The sequence below is a fragment of the Pogona vitticeps genome, chromosome 1 (genome assembly GCF_051106095.1).
Source record: "Pogona vitticeps strain Pit_001003342236 chromosome 1, PviZW2.1, whole genome shotgun sequence".
Taxonomy (NCBI): Eukaryota; Metazoa; Chordata; class Lepidosauria; order Squamata; family Agamidae; genus Pogona; species Pogona vitticeps.
This window is the reverse complement of record NC_135783.1, coordinates 108,921,782-108,944,136: the sequence shown is the minus strand read 5'-3', so window position 1 is coordinate 108,944,136 and position 22,355 is coordinate 108,921,782. Positions and strand designations below refer to the sequence as shown.

Sequence of the window (22,355 nt, the reverse complement as noted above, 5' to 3'; positions counted from 1 at the left end):
TGCAGAGGATGCCCGTGCCTGAACTGGCAGATCTTAGGAGCCAAAAGCAGCAGCTTTTAAAGGATTAAAAAAAAAAGGAAGACAATCAAATTGAAGAGGTGGCTTGCCCACAAATCTGAAAAACTGCCTGTTTACAGTTTGGTACCATGAATCTGCTTCTTATGATCTACCGTTTTGCATAGCCATTTTCATGTCCTCTCCTCATTTAAGCAAATAGGAATTTCAGATAATTTAGAAATCTAGATAATGGCCCAAATTCAGGTCCAAATGGGATCAGTAATGACCTGCACAATGGCAGGTCAAATCATATCCCAATCTGAAGCATAAAACTGGCAGCAGAATCAGACGGGGGGCACACACAGTGCAAGTTATCACATATTAGGAAAACTAAAGTGATTTCAGCTTTTAAACTGTAACATACAGCTTGGCCCTCAGATATTTCAAAACAAACAAGTAATTAAGTCTAAAGATGATATGGAGAGTAAAACAATTACTTGGCAGGATGACCTGGGGTGAGAATGGAAGGAAAACTAAGTCTTTTAGAAAGGCGTATAAGTCATTTAAATCTTCAACAGAATTTGAAAGGGAAGTGGCAAGAATATTGTCCACCCCTACATCCCACAACAATATCAACTTACTTACTTACTTACTTACTTACTTACTTACTTACTTACTTACTTACTTACTTACTTACTTACTTACTTACTTACTTACTTACTTACTTACTTACTTACTTACTTACTTACTTACTTACTTACTTACTTATTAGATTTCTACCCCACCCCCACCCCCCTAGACAGTGTCTACTTGGGGCGGCTTACAAATATCATAGATCAAGTAAAGAAGAGGCTAAACTGACAAGTAAAGCCAGAAATGGCACTCTATAATCAAGTAAGCACTGTAAAGCTGGAAGGGTTCAGCACACCTTGGAACACCTTGAGAACCAAAGCAGCAAGTTGAACTTGTAGGTTTAAGGGATTAGTGAAGCTTCTGAAGATGATGATACAAATGCTTACCTGATCTCCATGCCTGATACTCTAATTCCTGATCTGCAAAGCAAAGAAGGGTCAATTGAATGCTCACACAGAATTCTCACAGATAGAGGTCAAAACAGAGGGAGACCAAGAGACATTGTAATACTCTTTGTAAACAGTGCTATAAATATTAAAATCCTAAAAACAGCAATCAGCATCTCCTTTAGAATTTAAAGTAGACAAAATGGGGGGAATAAACACTGATCAGTATGAATGGAAGGACTGCTCAAGTGAGAGATAAAACTGATCACACTAAACATGAGAAACTTTTAAACATCCAGAGAACCAGACTGCTACAGATTCCCCAATCTGGACATGTCCTTACCTTTGAAGACATCTGACAGGAAGCCTCTTGAAAAAGGAAAGACAAAGGCTCCAATGAAAGACCAAGAGATGCAGGAGTAATAATATCAGATGGGTTTTCCTCTTTTCAGTCATGGTGATACATAACAGGACAACATTCATAACAACCACCCATAAAAATCACAACAGACTTCAACAGACTCACTGCTTCCAAGAGACTCAAGAGAGGGGAAAAAGAGAAACAGCAGAAAGGTGGGTCTCTCTTTGAATTCAGGAAGGAATAATTGGTTACTGCAAGGTAGATTGACAGTCACCCTAGCCCAGAAAAGTCCCTCCCAGCCAAACATACCAAAGGCAGCATGTGAGATTGCAAAAATTCCAGCACAAGTGACAACCAATGGCACTGAAGGTATAGTCCTTTTAATATGCAAACTAGAGATAGGCACAAGCCATCAGTTTGGACATTCCACACTTTGATGCCCCACTCCCTCTGATGGGTACCCGCTCAGAGGCAGTGCCTGGAGAAGGTGGGGCAGGGAAGCCAGGATACTGTTTTGAATGAGCCCCCTCCAGAGGGCGGCCACTCAACATATGTTCAGCCATCCATCAAACTGGCATGAACTGCCAAACCAGTGGTTCATGCTCATGTCTACTGCAAATTGTTAATATTAGGATACATGGAAACAACAAATGGAATTAAAATAGTATGGGGGAAAGTTTTAAATGATCCATTGATCAGGAAAAAGGGGGGGGGCTTCTTATTATTCAGAAAACTCATTTACATCTCCTTCAGCCACAGTAACAGAAAATGCTATAAGAACAGCTCATCTGTAAAGATTCTCAGTCATTCAAGTGATGTTATCTGGAAGTTGAGTCTTCTCAACTAAGAAGTCCAGTTGACTCAACTTTGACTCAACATGACTCAACTTCCAGATATAAGTACACTTCCGCACCAGTATCAGCATTGAACCACGTCTTAAAATATAGGAAATATAGGAAAACTCTACGATGATGTGTAATACTAAAAACTGCCTCTCTGAAAGCATCCTTTTCTATCTTAAATAGATTTTAGTATTTAGTATCAGTAATTAGGCACATTTTCAATCTGTTTACTTTTCCATAAATTTGTAAGCAGACAGTGTGACTGAATTCACACCACAAGATGGTGCTCTAAAACTATAGACAGCCCTTTTAAAAGCCCTCTGCTTTAAAACAGATGAATCAAAGTAGCCATTTCTCTTCCCACCTCCTTTATTTTTTCTGCCATACAGGAAAAATTCCACATACAATAATGTATATGACAAGCAGGGAAGCAACATCATGAAAGACAATCAGGTAGACATAGGCATCTGTCCCTATCCTCTTTGGTGATGATTAAAACCTACCTAAAAGTTTTGGGGATCAGTAAAAATATTCAGAAGTTCTTCAAGAAAATCATAGAAAAATTGAAAATGATCTTAATGGCCCAGGGTGAAGAAATTGGGGAAGTTAGCATCAAAAGAGGACTATTTCAGGGGGATTTTTTGTCACCACTGCTGTTTAACATCTCACTTATCCCCATGACAGTAATTTTAAATAAAACTGATTGGGCGATCATATTTTAGAAGCAGCAGGAAAAATCAATGATACATAAACCACTACATAGACAACACCTGAGAAATATTGATGAAAAGCATGATAATAATTCAACACAGGCATGGCTAAAACTGGAGACCATTAAGAACAAAACCAAAAGTTTGGTTTTTGCTGACAAAAAAAGCACTCCAAAGCAATGTAATGACACCTAAGAGTCAAAGAATTAGTGCTAACAGGAAATGTGGACACTGCCAAGAAAAATATGACACTGTGTCACAGCTTTTTTGTTTCTGATCATGGGGCGTTCTTGGCAAAGATACTGGAGTGGCATTGCCAGTTCCTACTGCAGGTGGATTGCGTTTAGTCGGAACTCTCCACTATGTTCTGTCCGTCTTGGGTGTCCCTGCACGGCATAGCCCATAGCTTCTCTGAGTTACTCAAGCCCCTTTGCCACGACAAGGCAGCAATCCATGAAGGGGACAAAAGTCCGAATAGTCAAAGCTATGGTTTTTCCTGTAGTGATGTACGGGAGTGAGAGCTGGACCATAAAGAAAGCAGACCGCTGAAGAATTGATGCCTTTGAATTGTGGTGCTGGAGGAAGCTCTTGAGAGTCCCCTGGGCCGCAAGGAGAACAAACCAATCAATTCTAAAGGAAATCAACCCTGAGTGTTCACTGGAAGGACAGATCCTGAAGCTGAGGCTCCAATACTTTGGCCATCTCATGAGAAGAGAAGACTCCTTGGAAAAGACCTTGATGTTAGGAAAGTGTGACGGCAAGAGGAGAAGGGGACGACAGAGGATGAGATGGCTGGACAGTGTCTGCGAAGCAACCAACATGAAATTGATATAACTCCGTGAGGCAGTGGAAGATAGGAGGGCCTGGCGTGCTCTGGTCCATGGGGTCACGAAGAGTCGGGCACGACTAAACGACTAGACGACGACGTGTCACAGCTCATCTGAGAATGTCCAGTGATTGCACAGATTACAAAATTAGAATGATAGAATGGCAAAATTAGTGCACTGGTCATTATGCAAAAAAGAAACTTACCAGCCTCCAAAAACTCATGGGAATATGGGGTAGAGAAGGTGTCAGAAAATGATGAGGTCAAGAACTTGTGGGTTTTCTGGATCCAAATTGATAGACACCTTGAGCATAACACACCAGACATAGTAGTAATTGAATGAATAAATGTCTGGATCATTGACATTGCAATTCATGGGGATGCTAGAGTTGAAAATAAAGATTTGCAGAACTCAGAAATAATAGCGTCAGAGCTACAAAAACCAGCAATATTATGAACAGCATACATACTGTGCTCATATTTAACAGATACTTAGGGTTTTTGTTTGTTAAAATTCGTATCTGTTATATATACTAGTCAATGTTTTTATAATTTAGATTGACTGTGCCTAGTATTTTTATTTTTAAATAATAATAGTTATAATAATACTAATACTAGTACTACTAGCAGTAGTAGTGATGATGATGATGATGATGATGATGATGATGATGATGATGATGATGATGATAATGATGATGATGATGATGATGTGCTGTCAAGTCAATTATGACTTACGGCAACCAATTTAAGGGTTTCCCAGATGGATAATAGTCAGAAGTGGTTTGCCATTCCCTTCACAGTTGGCACAGTGGAAATCAAACTCCTAACCTTCGGCTCTGCAGCCACATTCTAAACTGAGCTACCCAGCCACCTATTTCTTAAGTAACCACTTATTGATATGGGGATTGCTGATGTTAGGCACTGTTATTGTTGTTATGTGTCATTAGGTCACTTCTGACTTAGAGCAACTCTGTGAACGAGCAATATCTAAAATATCCTGTCTTCAACAGCCCTGCTAACCTCTTGTAAATTCAAGATTGTGGCTTCTTTTATGGGGTTGATTCATCTTGTATTTTTTCTTCCTCTTTTCCTTTGGCATTACTCCACCCGTTGTCTCCAAAGTCACCATAGTTGTTTTTCCCTATTATTAGAGGCTCAAGCTAGAACAAGCAATTTGCACATCATTAGGACTGGTGCTTCCTTAAATGGTGAAAAACCCACAACTGCCATGGGAGTCTTTTCTCTTGCCTCCATACCTTGCATCCCCCCATACTTAGCTTTGTGATTTGTCACTGGAAAGTAAACATAGGTTTGTAGTGTTCACCCTGCTCATGAATATTTATGCTGAGATTTGCATGCACTAATAGGAGTCGCTGGAGGTGGAGTTAATGGGAGATTAGAAAAAAAAGAGGGTTGGAGTTCAGAGAGAAGGACATTGACTGGACATTTATCACGTGTAACAATAATTTTCCACTTGGTTTTAACGACACATAGTGTGTGCCTTTGCTTGGTGAAACAACCCAACCAAGGGCCATGTGGGAACATGACAAACTGGTGGCGTAGCAGTGGGATCCGAAACAATCCAGTGTGAAATTTAATTTTCTTGAGTCTGGAGGGGAAAGGTTTAGGATCTGTGGCATAAGAAGTGGTTACCCATTAGAGTCTTGTGGAAGACTTAATTTCAAGGCTTCTGAAACCAGGTCTGGGGAATCCCAAGAAGAGGTCCTTTTGGCTCTTGTGAAGGAAAAGAACCAGTCCAATTTAATAAGAAATTGTATTGTTTATGCTGCCCAAACAAAGTAAAAAGTGGGTTATAGAGGCACAGGTTGAGCTCCAGGGTGCTGAGGGAAATGGGAACCCTCAAATTCAGAGTGATTAAGAAACTGAGGGACCAGCAATAATTGCCTCAGAAGGAGAAAATATCCAAAGCTCCCAAGATTTTGAAAAATGGAAGATGGAACAGGAATTTAAATTGCAGGAGTTAGCTATGAAAAACCAATTAGAATTGGAAAAAGAAAAAAATCAGAGAACTTGAAAGGGAATTTGAGCAAGAAAGCAGGCAAAGAGAAATTCAGTTCCAAATTGAAATGAAGAATTTGGAAATAACTGCTCATCATCATCATAATTCCAGTGTGGGAAATCCCTCAAATATTGATCTAAATAAATTTCCCCAAAGTTGGAAAGGAGATTGTCCTGAATCTTTCCTGGTTTAGAGAGCTTGTTGGGACTTTGGGGTTAAAGGTGATGAGAGGATGATAACTTGAAGGTCACATAGGGAGTTTTATCTGAGATCTATTCACAGATGCCTCTTGAACAAGCTATGAAATCTAATAGCAGCTAACTATGAAATCTAATAGCAGCAAACTTACGAGATGGGCGCTGATTTGACAACACTTTGATTTTGAAATCTGCAGTGTAAAAGGATCTTAGAATGTGGTCATGGATGCTTTGTCTAGAAGGCCAAATGACTAGAGAAAATTCATTTTTTATTTATCTGAGTTCAATATTAACTGTTCTGTTTTTTGTAATAGTTATGTGATATGCTTAAACTGCAAAATTTACTTTTTGGATGTTAATAAACTGAGAGGAAGGTATAGTGATAGTAAAAATAATAGAAACTATCCTTAGTAATGTAAGAAGTTAATATTTGCATTCGTCCATGAACCTTAACCACTAAGTTTTCCCTCCTAAATCAAACTAATTAAGGGGGAGAGGAATGTAGCATTCACTCTGCTTATGAATATTTATGTTGAGATTTGCATGCACCAATAGGAGTTGGTGAGAGGTGGAGTTAAGTGGGGTGAAGAAAAGGGGGGGAAGAGAGAGAAAGAGTAGGCGGTTGAGAGTGAAAAGAGAAGGTTGTTTTAATGGAGAGTTAACGACATTGGCTGGTTTGTTCTCACTTGTAACAATAAGCAATTTCTACTTGGTTCTTAAATGATACGTCGTCCAGACCTCTGTCATTAATAGTGAACAAAGTTGATGTAATTGATTGGTGGCAGCTGAACGACATGTAGTGTGCTCCTTTGCTTGGTGAAACAACCAAGGGCCTGGCGGGAACGTGAGGTGCAAACACAGCCTGCTGGGATTGTGGCTGCCATCTCTGCTACATGGCTGAAATGGATGGCATGGTGTGCCTCCCTCTCTCAGTCATATCCATTTCCACCCCTCCTTGCCCTAATGTTCTTTTTCATAGAGAAAATAAACAGACAGGTAATGTCACAGAGTACAGCTAGTGTTGATTGTAATGTCTCTTTCAGGGCACAGGGTATGCCCAAATTGTTTGCCCAATATATAAACAAAGAAAGATAGGGGCCTTCTGCTTGTGTCTAGTAATTTGTTGGCTGAAATCCTGTTCACACAACTATGTTGTATAAGGCTGATGGTATGATCAACAGAAGCTATTTATCAGAAATTAAACACAAAGTATTTCTGTCCTATAGTTCCTATACTCCTTATTTGCAAACCATGACAGCCACAGAATGAGAGGAGGAAGTGTTTACCAAAAAATCACCAATGCCAGAAATTATACCCTGCCACAGCATTTTTTGATAGTCAGACTCCCTCCTCCCATGCTTGGACTCCCATGGGTGCCAAATGATGAAGGGGATTCCATGAGAGTTGTGGGAGCCATGGGACAGAAGTAGGAAGTGTTTAATTTCTGAAAAACCCTTTGCTGATGACATTATCAACCTTTCAGAGGCATAATTATGGAAGCAGGATTTCAGCCATTACACCTTTTATTGATGTGTTTTTAATCTACTTGTTTTTATGTTGCCTAGAATACATGGTAATAATTACACCTGCATAAGCAGGAAATTACTGCTAGTTAAGAAACTGGTCTAAATTATCCCGTCACTGTATGGGGGCTACCTGCTGCCACACAATCCCACAAGGAAAAGGAAGAAGAGGCAAGTGGGTGGGAAGACACCAAAAAATTGCAGCCACAGAGGTGGCCACAGCAACAGGAGCCACTGCACAACCCTAAAAAAAAAGTAGAGCATCTATGCCAGGAGGTCCCTTAATGTTCTGCAGTGCAGCATCATTTTGGCCACTTTCTAACCAGCCTTGGTGTGGGGGGGGGGGGGCTGGTTCTAAGCAGCATCCTTGAGCTATAACATTGCCAAAACAATCACCAATGTCATCCTGTCTTCCATCCTCCCCCTGTTCTGTTATAGTCTTCTTCTTCAACTCCTCTCACTTCTTCTTCTCAGCCAAGAACCAGATCTCAAACTCTGATGGTGGGTAGCTCAGTCAGTGCAGGCACTGGGTGGCAGGAGCATCCCAGCTCTTTGTTGCCTGAGATGACCACCTCATGTGGATACCTCCTTGTGCAAGGGATGGAAACGGTACATTGTTCATGATGTGCCATTTGTGAGTGTGATGGATGCCCCACGGCACACCTGTCACTCATAGCTGGAGCTCATTTGCATAAGCCTATGAGAGGACAGGAGGGGCGGAGACAGGGAGTCAGTTAAGTCAGTTAGAGCAAGAGAGTGAGTGGAGAGAGTAGGAGAGAGGTTTAGTCAGAGAAAGAGTGAGAACTGTAACTAATAAGGATAAACTGGTTAAAGTGAATAAATAAAACAGGAGGTGATTGAATGTGTGGCAGAATATATGATATTTCAATGATTTTGATTCTATGAAATGAATCAAGAACACCTGTGATTCTGAATTACCCTCATACCCTTTAATAAACAAGTTCTGTTGTTGGCAGCCAGTGTCAGGCTAATGTCCTTTACAGCATGGATAAAGAAATCCACTGGTGTCAGCGAAAGAAAGAGGGAACGTCACCAGCATGAGCTCTTAGGTTGAGAAAAAGAAACAGGGGCACAGGGTGAATGTCGCAGTGAGACTACAGTAGTACCTCGGTTTACAAAATTAATATGTTCTCCGAAACGTTACGTAATACGGAAAATTCATAAACTGAAATGCAGATTGCCATAGGAATGGGGGCAGTGCCACAAACCTCCAGGCACAATGCATCCTGGGGAAACTTTCTTCGCAACCTGAAAAAAACTGGAAAAAAACTTAAAACCAGGCATTATTTTCAACGGATTTCCATTCGTAAACCGAAAATTACATAAACCGGGGTATTCGTAAACCAAGGTACTACTGTAATTTGACTCCAACAGGCTCAGGCTTTTAAAGAAATTTATAATATTTAAAGCCCTGGGGAATTACCATGCCTAAATTTCCCAATAATATCTGTACAACCTGCACTGTACTCAGTATAGAGTATGGTCATGTTCAAGGCCTTTAATGAGGCAAATGTATAGACATAAGGGGGTGTAATAACACCATGGGCACCCAGTGTGGTGTAGTGGATAGAGTGATGGACTAGGACTCTGGAGACCAGGGTTTGAATCCTTGCTCAGACATGGAAACTCACTGGGGGAGTGGAAGTGGTAAAACCACTCCTTAAATACCTCACTTACCTTGAAAACTCTGTTAGGGTCACTATAAGTCAGTTCCAACTTGGCAGAATGTAACAACAACAAATACCAGCATTTGTTGAGCAGTGGGCAGGGAACTTGGCCTTCTGAGTTAGAGGTAAGCAGGGAGTACATCTAAACTGCTGGTAAACCTCTGGGAGACTTGCAGTAGATCAACAAACACTTCTGACTCTAAACCAAGTATAGAAGCAACAAAATTATGACATCCTTTTATCCCAGATTATATTGAGATTCCTGGGCTTCCCAAGAATATTGTGCAAAAAAAGAGAGGCCTTTGTATCCAAACAGATGTACAAGCTCAAAGTTCTTTCACTCTCTTTGTATTTGTTTGTTTGGTGAACTTTAAGCATTTGAACAAATGCAAAGGTGTTCCTATAGTTTGTAGCCTAGTCTCCCCTGACTGTCCAGGCCCTTCAAGCCTTCTCTAGATCCCCTTTGTTTTCTGTATTCATTTGGGACATGAGTTTTCATCAACAACTATCTGTATCATCAGGCATACGGTTTAGGATTCTGTTGAACAGAGAAGAAATGCTTTAGGACAACAACTAAGCCCAAATTTTAATCAGTTCGGTAATGGAAAGAAACCTGGAAAGTTTTGAAAGGATTTTCCTTTAATTGACCTTTTTTTCTTGCAGTGAGGATCATTTTTTTCCCATGTCTGTCACTGAAATGTTGCCATTTGATTCTTAAGCAGCTGAAGAAAAGAATCCACATATTGTAATATATGTAATTGCCATTTCTGAAAGCATGACACAGTTTTCCACAATGCAGTCAACTTGGAATGAAAAATTAGTTCCAATAACAGTAGGGTCCTCTTTCAGGAGGAAAACATGTACAGTATACATTAATTCACAACTTATATGCACAATAAGGAAAGCTTTAGTGATCCCACATAATTCTATACTTTGTTGTTAGGGAAATGTTAAAGCAAATGCTGTAATATAGACAAATGTTAAGGCATGGTGAAGAAAAGATGAAACAAAAGAAAATACATTTCATAGCATATTAGCCCCAAAGTTTCTTTTTTCAGACAATTAAAGATTGTATGCAATATTGCTGTGAAAACAAAAATATACATTCTGTGTCATCCTTGGTCCACTCCAGAGGTCTTAAGATTTGTGATAGTAGCAGGTACTGCAGTGGCAATCCGTGTGATTTTCTATCTTTGTGTTTTCATGGTGCGGAATAGGAGCCTTGGGAAAATTTGAAGAAATTATATTTCAGAACACTAGAAATGAACAGTTAACATTCAAATAAGATCTTACAGCTTAGTTCTCTCAACTATAAGTAAAACCTCAGTCAAGGTCACCTGAGTTCTAAGCTAACTCTACTGATATTTTCACATGAAGTATTACGGATTCAGTACAGCACTTGTGGGTACATTCAAACTTAAAATGCAGGAGGGCCCCTAGAGGACCAGGTCTTCAAAGACATTTTGAAAGTACATTTCGTGAGGAGCAGCTCCTCGCAGATGCAGCAAATATGTTGCAATGTAGAGTTAAAGTTTCGGGCTCTTTGGCTGTCCTCTGAAGATGCCGGCCACAGAGACTGGCGAAATGTTAGGAAGAACAACCTTCAGAACACGGCCAAGAAGCCCGAAAAACCCACAACAACCAAAAAATTTACTTACTTTAGCAGGACTTAATCCTGAGTAAATATATATCGTTTTGCAGATTTTGTGGAGACATAAGACTAAGAAGACATTTACAAGCATACTGGCTCTCCTGGTCAGGGGAGTAGGATTGCAATAACCTGTTGTTCACTTTTAGGACATGTAGCAAAATGATGCAAAGCCCAAAAGTTACCCCACTATGAATTCAGATTAGAAGTAAATTTTTAGAGATGTATGAAATGAAGTTCAATCAAGAAATTCTCCCACCCTCCAGTGAATTTCCTTGGCTAAGCACAGGTTTGAACGGAGATCCCCTCAATCCAGTCTGTCACTCTTACTGTACTAGCCGCTATTGTTTTTCACTCCTCCTTTAATCAGGACAATTCTATCCATATTTACTCTAAAATAAACCCTGTTGCAGTCAATTAGTCTTACTCCCAATATGAAAAAACAGAAGCCTTACCATTGTGAGACAATTTATATTTACGGGTACATAAAGTGATGCACTGATCTCAATTCACATAGCCAACAGCATCCACGTTCCCTCTCCAGCCAAGTGGAGCACTTTGTTCTGTGTACTTTGGAATAGCAGATCAAGCCAATCTCCACTTTCAGGTGGCATTCTAACCAGAGGTGGAGGGCCTACTCACCCACCAACTATGAGAATAGAGTGCTTTGAACATGTGGCTCTGGCACAGGCTGGAAGAATGAGGGAGGGAATCAGAGCCAGAAAAAGAGAAGGGGTACCTCCTCTAAGTTTTGGTTATGGTTCTCTTCCATTGCCAGATTAACCACTCGACTGGCTTTCCTGTTGGTTACTCACACTTTCTAGAAAAAGGTTTTCCTCTTAATGATTTGAATTTAGATGATCTCAACTGCAGTTGTCAGTAATTTCTTGTGTGCTGTCTGGTCTTTTCTGATTTATACAATTCTGTAAATCAATGATTTCCCAAAGGTACTATCATCAACAGCCTTGTATTGTTGAGTCCTTCTATCACATATTACGTCTTCCTGTTTTTCTATCGCCTAATATTATTGTCTTTTCTAGATGTTTGTATTCTCATGGTATGTCCAAGGAATGATAGCCACAGACTAATAATTTTAGCTTCTAATCACAGCTCAGGATCAATTTGATGCAGAACCCACTTTTTTGTCTTTCTGGAAATCCACGATGCTAATAATAACCAATCCATCCCTGCAGATTCCAGAATTATTCTAAAGCAGGGATCTTCAAGCTTTTGAGTGTGAGGGCCACTTCTTATATTTTCAGCATTTTTGAGGACTGAAGGAACGTGCATGCACACATATGCACAGCCGGCTCACTGGCTCCCTGCATGGATGCCCCCCTGAGCTCATGCACACATGCATGTCCCCCCATGCATGCACACACCTCTCTCTGTGCACACAGGCTAAAGGGAATGGGCCCGATAAAATGACAAGGTGTGCCAGATGTGGCCCGCGGGCCATAGTTTAGAAACCTGCAAAACAAATCCCATACTGTTAAATACAGCCCTTACCTCTCTGAATGATCTTGCAACACAGCATGTTGCTTCTGATGTAATATTCTTCGGGACTGGCATTGTCTTCTTTGACCTCATGGGGGTGGGATAAGCCCTTGAGAAACAACATCCTACACACTGGTAAACAGGTCGCCCATTAAACAATCTTGTCATGTGTGGGTTCAGACTTAATTTGCATTCAGCACATCCTACCAGACACAGAAAAAGAATATATTATTTTTTTTCATGTATCACAAACCCAGCTTCTATAGCATTGGCATGTCTAAATACATCATTAATTCATGAATGGCTTACAGAGATGACTGAGTATCCAGTCTGAACTAACCAACATGAAGGAGGGCTGGCTGAGCTGATATAAGCCAGCTAATGCTGGGCTGAGTCTGAACTTTTCCAGTCTACCAGTGTTGGAAATTATTTAGGATTAACCTGACCTTAGCCTACCACTTTTATGACAGCATAGTGGCTGTAAGTTTGTGCTGACAGAGATTTGGATATGTGATCATTCAGCTCCTCCTCTGCTGCATCCTTTTTGGGGGTGGGTGAGGTTTCTTGTGCTGATGGATTTCAGCCATCACATAAGTAGTGCTGGTAGACCTATGTGGGCTAACAAATCTGAATGGTCACCTTGTGCTAGCACAATAAGCATCTGTCCATTCCAAATTTATTATAGCTGGCATATTCTTGGTTTTGGACTGCACTCCTCCTCCTGAATAACTACAAGTGCTGGAATTGTATTGGTGATTTACAAACATGTAAGATAAATCATCTAAGCTGTAGCAGCAGATTGGTGCCATTTAACAAGGTCCCAGTCATATACCTGGTTGCCTGCACATCACACAATATGACCAGCCCCTAGTTAATTAGCAGCAGTTGGCTGCCATGACTTATGCAATTTTGCTTACCCATGCATTAACCACCAAGAAAACGTTCCCCAATGTTATTAACTTGCAGTGCTGGAAGCTCCTTACTTGGGAGCACTCTCAGCTGGAAACCAAAAAATAATCATATTCAAAATCACATACCAAATGATCATTTTAAAGCTCAAACATATAGAGATGGATAATATGCATCTCACTTGACACTAAGATTCTTAATCAGCAATATAGCCTATCCACTTTTGGTTCCAGAGTAACTGAATCAAGGCTGCAGCTATTAAATTCCCATATTTGGCAATACTAAGAGATAGTTCTTTTTCTTTACTTGAATACTCTTCAAAGCTGGCATGCAATTAAAAGGCCCCTGCTAAAAAGAGAATTCAGCTAGAAACTGGAAGACATTGTTGGAAGGATTTGAAATTTGGTTATTTCCTTTTTGGTGCAAAGAAAAAGTATGGAGAGTTCTGTCCAGTCCCATTACTTGTCTTGGAAAAGGAAAAACTATCAGTCTGGATGTGTCTTGGTTATAAGGAAACTAAAAGATCTTTTACTTACAGCGTTCATGGCTTTGTTCCTTTATGTAGATAGCATGGAGCTACTACATTGCCACATGTCTATCTTTGGAGAGCATAAAATGGAAGAAAGAGGAAAGGCAACCAACAAAGGAAGCAAGAGAAAGGAAGGGGTAAATTCTCAATCTTGCATGCAAGAACCCCCTAAGTCTCGTCTTGACTTGCAGGTTCTCAGGCTGGTCCTTTTCTAATGGTCTGGTCAGGATATTTGTTGTCATCTCTGCAGTAGGACAATAGAGCACCTGGATCTCTTTCCTGTTTAGGTCACAAACCAAGCAGTATCTCATGCATTCAACTTTCCCCTTTGTGACAGTTTGATGCAACTCTTGTTATTTTTCATCATTCAGATTGACATTTCTTCATCTGTTCCAAAGTTCTTTCATAGATTCTGCAGCCATAACACTTTTCTGAATGCTTCTGCCACATCTACATTGTGGAAGACAGTGCTACAACATCTTGTTCAAAATTTGCCCATGAAATATGCCCACCTCCAGGCAGGAAAAAGAGTTCACCAGCGGACTTGTAAGGTGTGCTATCCATTTCCAGCTTCTCTGTGCCCTACACATTTGGGGTGCCTGGTGGCAGGTACTCTCCATGGCTCTTTTCAAATACTTTTCAGCTACTCTTTCAACAGCTATCCAGTCACCCAGTGCCAGTGAACTGACATTTCTCCTCAGCACTCCTACAGCTATGCCAGAATCTATCTAGTACTGATTGTCAGGTACAGGCATTTTCCTGTAACTCTCCTATACTTGCTGTTGCCTTCGATTGAGGTGATAGGACCCATCTGCTTCTTTCTCGGTTTGAATGCCTAAATAATACGCTGCATCCCCTAGTTCCTTTATTTCAATTTTGTTAAGGTTGTGTACAGCCTCTTTGTATGATTGATCTCTCTGGGTTGCAACAACCAGATTTTCAGTATAGGTCAAAATGAATGTCAAATGTTAATTTCTGCTTCTTATACACAAGCACTAGTTTGCCTCACCTTGCTGTAGCAAAATGTTGTTCAGTTTTTTTATTACAGACTCTGGCAACTTGTTTGAGCCCATATCTGCCTCTCTTTAGTTCGCTTGCTACAATTGGTTACTTGTAATTGATGAGGCCTGGTGTCTGCTACACGTACAGGTCCTCTGCAGTATCTCCATGTAGAGATGAAGTCTTGACATATAGGTTCTTCACATGTATTAGCCGAGAATTTTAATCTCTTTTTTGAACCACCCCAGCCCCAAAAACTCTTCTTCCATTGTCTAATCTCTGTCTCTCCTTCTGTCTTTGTTCTAGAACTGTCAAATGCCTGGTGCAACAATCAGCATTTCTATTGGGAAAAATTTGCATTAACTTAAAACATTTTCTGGAAACACTTCTAGTCTGATCCAAAGCCATCACTGCTTTTTGATCACAATGTTTGTTTGCTATTCTAAGGAAATAAAGGTAGGGGGAAAGAACCTGTCTAGATGAGTATATCGCTTGCTATTTGAATTGCTTTTGGTGAAGTTTGGTTCAAATCAAATTACGGTGTCCACAAGTGTTTTGACTTGGAGTGCTCCATACATAGGTCTTTTTTAGAGCTGTCCCACTCCTTTCTTGCACAGCACTAGGGCTTCAGGGTTGTTGTTGTTTTGTTTGTATGATTCAGCACATTCCTAATTATCCCACAATGTAGTTATTTTGTAGATGGTTAGTTGGTATGCAAATAGAGTTGTGGGTTGTGTTATCTGACGGGACAACCCCGTGATATATTAGGTGGGTTGTAACATTTTAATGGACAACAGGAAAACCCCACTTCTTTATTTTCATTTTCTCTCCCACTTTATTTTTTAAAAATATGTTCCTGTTGATACGGTGATATTCTAGATAAATGAGATACATCGGCAGTATTAAGTGTACCACTCTAGGAAGATCCAGAACAAATTTAATGCGAAAAGCAATTTTAAAAAATGAATATTTTGCCATATATGGTACAGAGGAAAAAAACTCATAATACCTTAACACTTTTATGTTATTTTATAGATTTCCAGACCAGGAGACACTATGTGAGAATTATTTGAGAATTTATTATAAGGGCACACAGGTGGTAGAGATTTGACTGGAACAGTTTTTTATTCAGATTTATATAATTAGTGGTCTTAACTGACCAGATAGGTGGGATATAAATAAAATAAAATAAAATAAATAAAATAAATAAATTAAAATATGAATTGGCTGCCTTTTACCATCACCCATCCTCAAGGGGTTTCCAACATACAGTATGAACTTACATTGCTTAACAATCTATTAGAAACCAGAAGATAATAGAATAATAAAAATTAATAATCAACAAAAATTAGCAATAGTGCTAATCACAAGTAATCTCCAGCTTTCATTTCAAATACAAAAAGAATCTCACCCTGCATGCTGAAGTCCCCATCAGGTAATGAATGGAGAATATTAAGAGAGAAAGACAACATGGCAAGAGTGACAGCTGCATACTTTCCATAGTAATCCATCACTCTCCTGCAGAAGAGGGGAAAACAAAGGTACAAAGTATATACAAAATAAAAACTGGCAACATACTCATCTCTTATGAAACATCCTGATATACAGTGTTAGGAATAGGAAAATGAAATTGTCTTATTTTCTGCTGTTCTTTAGGACTTCAAAGACTTCTCTTTCAGAAACCTTTTTAATTCTACTGCTCTTTAATTTGTATTATAGTGTATTAACTGGCTTTTCATTTTTAAGAATGTTGGTTCTATTATAATGTTATTTATTACTTTTTTATTAATTTTTTAAATAGATTCTATTAGTTGCTTTCAGTGCTTCCACAAGAAGGGGGAAAGCGCTAAAAACATTTAAGATCAACAAAGAAATATCTATTAGCCCTGTAACATGTGAAGCAGCTCGAAATGCTAATTATAATTTTCATTATAAGTACAATTCTCCGAGGGCCTAGTTCAGACAGGAAAACACATAGAATATTACATGAACTTAATATATATTTTATAGGATCAAGGTACAATCTAACATCCTGCTCAATCATATTTCTTGCTAAGTAGATGCAGTTATGAATGCATGAGAAATTCAAAATGACGGTTCAAACTTATAAAGACCTAAATGGCTTGGGTCCAAACTATTTCAAGCATTGCATCCTCCTTTATGAGCCTGGCCAGGTTTTAGGATTATTAGGAGAGGCCTTTCTTCGGTCCCACCACCCTCACTGGTGCACTTGAGGACATGGGGATGGGCTTTCTCTGTCTCTGCTCCCAGATTTTGGAATTCCCTCTCACAGGAGGCCAGGCTGGCCCCTTCTTTGCTGTCCTTCCACAAGCAGGCAGACCTTTCTCTTCAGGCAGGCTTTTCCCTAGCGATGGGCTGCCTGAGTGGGGTTTTTTAAAACACTGTTGTGCCTTACTGCTTTGAACGTATATTTGGTGTTGCATTTGTTTACTGTTTTTTCAGAGTGGTATTTGTTTGATCCTTTTTAGTATTTGTATTGTTTTTAGTTTAAATATTGTCTTTTAATGATGCAAGCCTCTTTGGGTCCTTTTTAAGGAGAAAGGTGGGGGTAAAAATAAGTAAGTAAGTAAGTAAGTAAGTAAGTAAGTAAGTAAGTAAGTAAATAAATAAATAAATAAATAAATAAATAAATAAATAAATAAATAAATAAATAAATAAATAAAAAAATAATAGGGCAAAGGGACATAAACAGCAGATTATGAAGTCAAATTAGTGTTGGCTGTGGGGGGAGGGTAGTAAAAATGTAATTGTGTGCACACAAATAATTAATTAGTAACATTTCAGTAGTGAGTAATACAACTCAAATGAAATCAAGTAGGTAAGTAGAACCATGCACAAAATATGAAAATAGAAGGAAGAAAATAGTGCATGATAATTCAAATATATAAAGAAAATTATGTATTATATTGTCTAATGAGCTGATTGTTATTTCTTAAAAAATATTTTTTAAGAACTCAAGTGAGCAACAGTAATTCGAATGTAAGGTTTTCATTTTCTAGAAGACCAACATTCAGAAGAGGTTTTATTTTCTGCCCTTTTTAAAACCAACCGTACTGCTATCAATAATTTATGTGGAATCCTATGTACAATTATCAGGGAGAAAGTCACACTCCAAAGCCCTTGCAAAAATGATCTAGGAACAATTGTCATCACAGTAACAATCTTCTTTAATTCTATGTATTTATTATGAAGCATCCGCATTAAGCAGTTTTGGCATGCGTCTACACATGTGGACGCTTTTTTAAAAAAGAGATATTATACATACTATAGGAAAACAAAGCAGAATATGTCAATGGACATAGATCTGAACCAGTCTTTGACTAATATACTTGCTTGATACCTATGTTTCTTGCATGAATAAATAACATATATAGGTGCATGATATATCTTAATTATAATGTGTGGGCCATTCCTAAAACACCAAGGGTTGCTGATTTTTTCAGTCACTGTCCACCTGGATTGCTGACATTTTCTGATGCCAAACACAACAGTTTTAATTCAGAGAATCAAGACGGGGATCCAAAGAACAATACACGGAGCACTACATGTACAGTACAAACAAAGTTTTCTCATTCACTTTCCACTGCAACAATTTGTATCTTGAAAAAATCTGCTTGTGACTGTCAGGGTAGCCACCAGAGTGAGAGGTTTAGCTAGGGGGCTGCAGCTAGAGAGCAGCAATCTGTGGAAATCAAAACTCTTCCCCTCGTTAAGCAGAAATGTCTTTTTTCTGTACAAAGAAGACATTTCTGGATCCCTGCCGAGGAGAGCAAGAGAAGATTGCCCACCAGAGCTTGTAAAAAAAAAAAATTAAGACCTCGACTCCCAGGATCCACTCCCCAGTGAATTTGGCCAGAGATGTGTATCTGGGGAATATAGCTGAAATAAATAATTTTTCCAGGCATTGTTCCATGTTCATTGCTGTACTGAGGGAGAAAGGCTGAAAACAAGGATGCTAATGGGATAATGCACTTGGTTCTCTGTTGATTCTCCTGTCCTTAGGAGACTCCTCCAGACAGTAACATATTATATTCCTACAACAGCACACAAAAAGAGAAAGCTCAAGATTTTAAAAACCCTGCTGAACATATTTATATTAGATTCTAAACCATGGCTCCTTTTAGAAACTAAGCTACAATGCATACAAAAAAGGCATTAACATTATTGCATTTGAGGACGGAGCATGAGGGGGATCCACGTGGCTTGCAAGGGATCATCTCTAGTGACCCAACGAAATCGTAGGGCTTGATCACACCTGCCAGAGGAACCCCAGTTCTACCAAGCTGGCTGTTTTTTAGATTGTTTCATAATTTTCCATTCACATGATCCACCACCAACTTCAGTTCATTTGTCTCAGCAAGCACTGTATTTCCCCCATGCCAGGAGGGTGGTTTTAAATTGTAGCAATGATGAATCACGCCATTCCTAATAGTTTCAGCCTGTGTGAACATTGCTGTCGATGCATTTCCTTTGCAAAGGGGTCACGTTCCTGGGTGAGGTCGCCACTTCATGGGTACTGCATGTGGATCCCTCTCTTTTTTAATCTTTTAAAAGGCATCTTGCTACATTGTGAAGCAGCTGCTACCCCCTCCCACCCAAAAAAGGAATACATTGCTCAGAAGCACCCTTGTGGGTGGGGAAAGAGAGCTTCACAGGAAAAAACGGGGGGGGGGCATTTCCGTCTTGGAATTTTTTTGAAGGGAAAAAGAAAAATGCCAGGAAAAAAAGCAGAAACAGAAATACATGGCTGGGAAGGAGGAAACTGGAAGGAGACAGCCTTCCCCCCTCCCCCCTTGAGGGTGAAGGAGGGCTAGAAAGAGAGACATTTCCTGCTTTGAATTATAAAGAAAGGAGTGTTGCATTAACATCTCCTCTCTCTCTTTTAAAACCCTGTACTTCATGATATTTTTCAAGTTTTTCAAAACTCACTTCCTCCTCTCAACTGGGACCTCTCTTATTGCACTGTTGATGTATAACTTTTGTTATTTAAAAACAAAAAGGACAAAGGGGGCACTGACTGCCCCTAAGAAGCAGTAGAGAAAATGAACTGATACAAAATTAAGAGTGGTTTAGCCTGCTATAACGGTTCCAATAGAAAGAAAGAAACGGATGCAGTGAAAAACCATGTGAACACTCCTGCCGATATATATCTATATCTATATCCTGTGACCACTAGAAAAAAATGTATCACTACAACAGGTCTGAAAAGAATCTGTATAGCTGGGATTCTTTTCTCACTTGTGATTGAGCCCACTGCCTAGCAAAAGAATAGCAACATTTTGTTCTTTTATAAAGATTAAACTTTAAAGCAAACAGATATCAATTCAATCAATAAATCTAAACATTTTAAACAAATAATATTACCCTTCCTTTTTTTCCGAGTGAGGCGGGTTGATTAAAGGTCTGAAACAGGATTTTGAAACTGAGCTGCAGCGTGTGTGTCAGTGCTGAGACAGAATAAACTCTGTACTTTTCTTTTATACCTGCAAAATTAGTCTGTCATCTTCTACCTCAGTTTGAGCCAATGGATCAACTGTAATTTCTGCTCATTGGCTAACTATTGCTTGATGTAATTACTACTCCATCATACTGATGTTATCTCTTCTTTTTCTCTGAAACAGATCATTTTTTTCCATTGTAATATTACGGAAAGGTCAGACGGTAGGCACAGGGATCAGTGATGTTTACCATGCAGCTTTCCCTTGCATTTCCATCCACAGATTGCAGCCATTTTCAGTAATTACAGCCATTTAAAAAAGAACAACAACAACAGTGAAGACTGCTCTTTTTCTATAGCTTTTTAAATATTACAAAACAATCTTTTTGGTTCCTATAATCTCTTTCCATAACTGAGATCTTATTATTAGCAGAAGACTGGAGAATACAAATTAGGAGAGATTAGTAGCAATTATTAAAATGACAAATAATACAAATTATTAATTACAGTGGATTAAATCAACTTACTGAGGTGGCTGGAGAGCTCAGTGAAATGGAGCACCTAATTTTGGAGCCAGGAGGTGGAAATTCAATTCTCCACTGTGACTCCCAGAAGAAGAGCCAGACTGTATAGCTTTCCAGACCGAGCACCCCCAAAAGAATAGCTAAACCACTTCTGAGTACTATATATTTAGACATCCCTAGAAATTGTTTCTTGCTTGCTTGTTTGAAATATTTTTACCCTGCCTTTCCCCTAAGAAAGGACCCAAGGAAGTTTACATCATTAGAACAATATTAAAGCTAAAAACAGTCAATTATTCAAACATTAAACAAATTAATAACATTATATTTAAACATGCCCTGAGCAGAGTGTGGAAATTTAGCTACAGTGGTGCCTCGACTTACAAACTTAATTGGTTCAGGAAGATGGGCATAAGTCAAAATGGGTGTAAGTCGAAGCACCATTTTTCATTGGAATGCATTGAAATGCAATTAATCCATTCCGGCTGAAGAAAAACATCACCAAAAAAAAAAATCACTGCAAGACCAGTCAAAAGAGCTACAAAGAAGCAGCCTTGTCACAACCTATAGTTAGAAATTTGAATTTCCCGCCTTTTTCCCCTGCCTGTTTCTGTTCATAAGTGGAAGCTCTGGTCACAAGCAGAAGCAAAAGTTTGCGGCCAGAGCTGGTCATAACTTGAAATGGTTGTAAGTAGGGGTTCGTAAGTCGAGGCAGCACTGTATTTTTAAAAACCTCCAAATATGCAGTGGATAAAAATTCAGAGACCTACAGAGCAGAATTATCTTTGAGTCTCCCTCAGACCATCCCTTTTTGGATCAGTTTACCTCAACTGGCACTTACTGTCTCAATATTTCACTCAGAGACTCTAGTAATGAATTTAAAAGGTTCATTTTACTCACAATTCTTCATAGATTAAAACAAACAGCATTTCATAGAAAATATTAACTAGTTATGTCAACTGAGCATAACTGTTTAACTCACCTTATGATTGACTGACTGACTGACTCCATAGCTGATAGAACACTTCACTCTATCTTCAGACTCCTGACTGGAACAAGGCAAGAAAAGAATTCTTAGGTAGAGAGGTGTAGCTCTCTTCAAACTTTGAGGCAGAGAAAGAACAATTGACTGCTACTGAATTGATTTACAGCAGCCCTTGTCCAGAAAGGTCCTTCTGAACCAAAAACACTTAAAGTCATTATATGAAGGTTGCAATATTTTTTTAAAAAAAGTTTGGTACAACATTACTTAAATACATTTAAAAGCAACAAATACAAGCCATGTCATTTTCAAACCTCTTCTAAATAGTCAGCCATAAGGAAAAGCTTGTCTGAAAAGAAGGGCAGCAAAGGTGGGGCCAGCCTGGTCTCCCATGGAGAGAGAGTTCCAGAGTTTGGGAACAGTGGCAGAGGTTATCTTCTATGTCACCACCAAGTGAGAAAGGCCCCCCCTAATGATCTTAATATCAGGCAGGTTCATAAATGGACAGATATGGTATTTGAGATAGCTTGGACCCAAGCTGTTTAGGGTTCTATAGGTTAAAACCAGCACCTTAAATTGAGCCCGGAAATGGATTGTACTAGCTTTAATTGTGCAAAGACAGTCCTGGT

General features: G+C 39.2%; 1 protein-coding gene across 2 annotated transcripts; it reads right to left on the bottom strand.

The window, feature by feature from the left end:
- Nucleotides 1-5,143: 5,143 nt before the first annotated feature.
- Nucleotides 5,144-21,749, bottom strand: CGA (glycoprotein hormones, alpha polypeptide). 2 transcript variants are annotated; one of them, XM_078380449.1, is made up of 4 exons: nt 21,727-21,749; nt 16,177-16,283; nt 12,341-12,531; nt 5,144-10,404 (listed from the first exon to the last, which is right to left on the bottom strand). In XM_078380449.1, exons 2-4 carry the CDS (start codon nt 16,274-16,276, stop codon nt 10,321-10,323), a joined length of 375 nt encoding a protein of 124 aa, XP_078236575.1. In that variant the 5' UTR covers nt 16,277-16,283; nt 21,727-21,749; the 3' UTR covers nt 5,144-10,320. The 2 variants fall into 2 exon arrangements, with proteins under 2 accessions (XP_078236575.1, XP_020646402.1); XM_020790743.3 differs by lacking the exon at nt 21,727-21,749 and adding an exon at nt 20,151-21,629.
- Nucleotides 21,750-22,355: the final 606 nt, after the last annotated feature.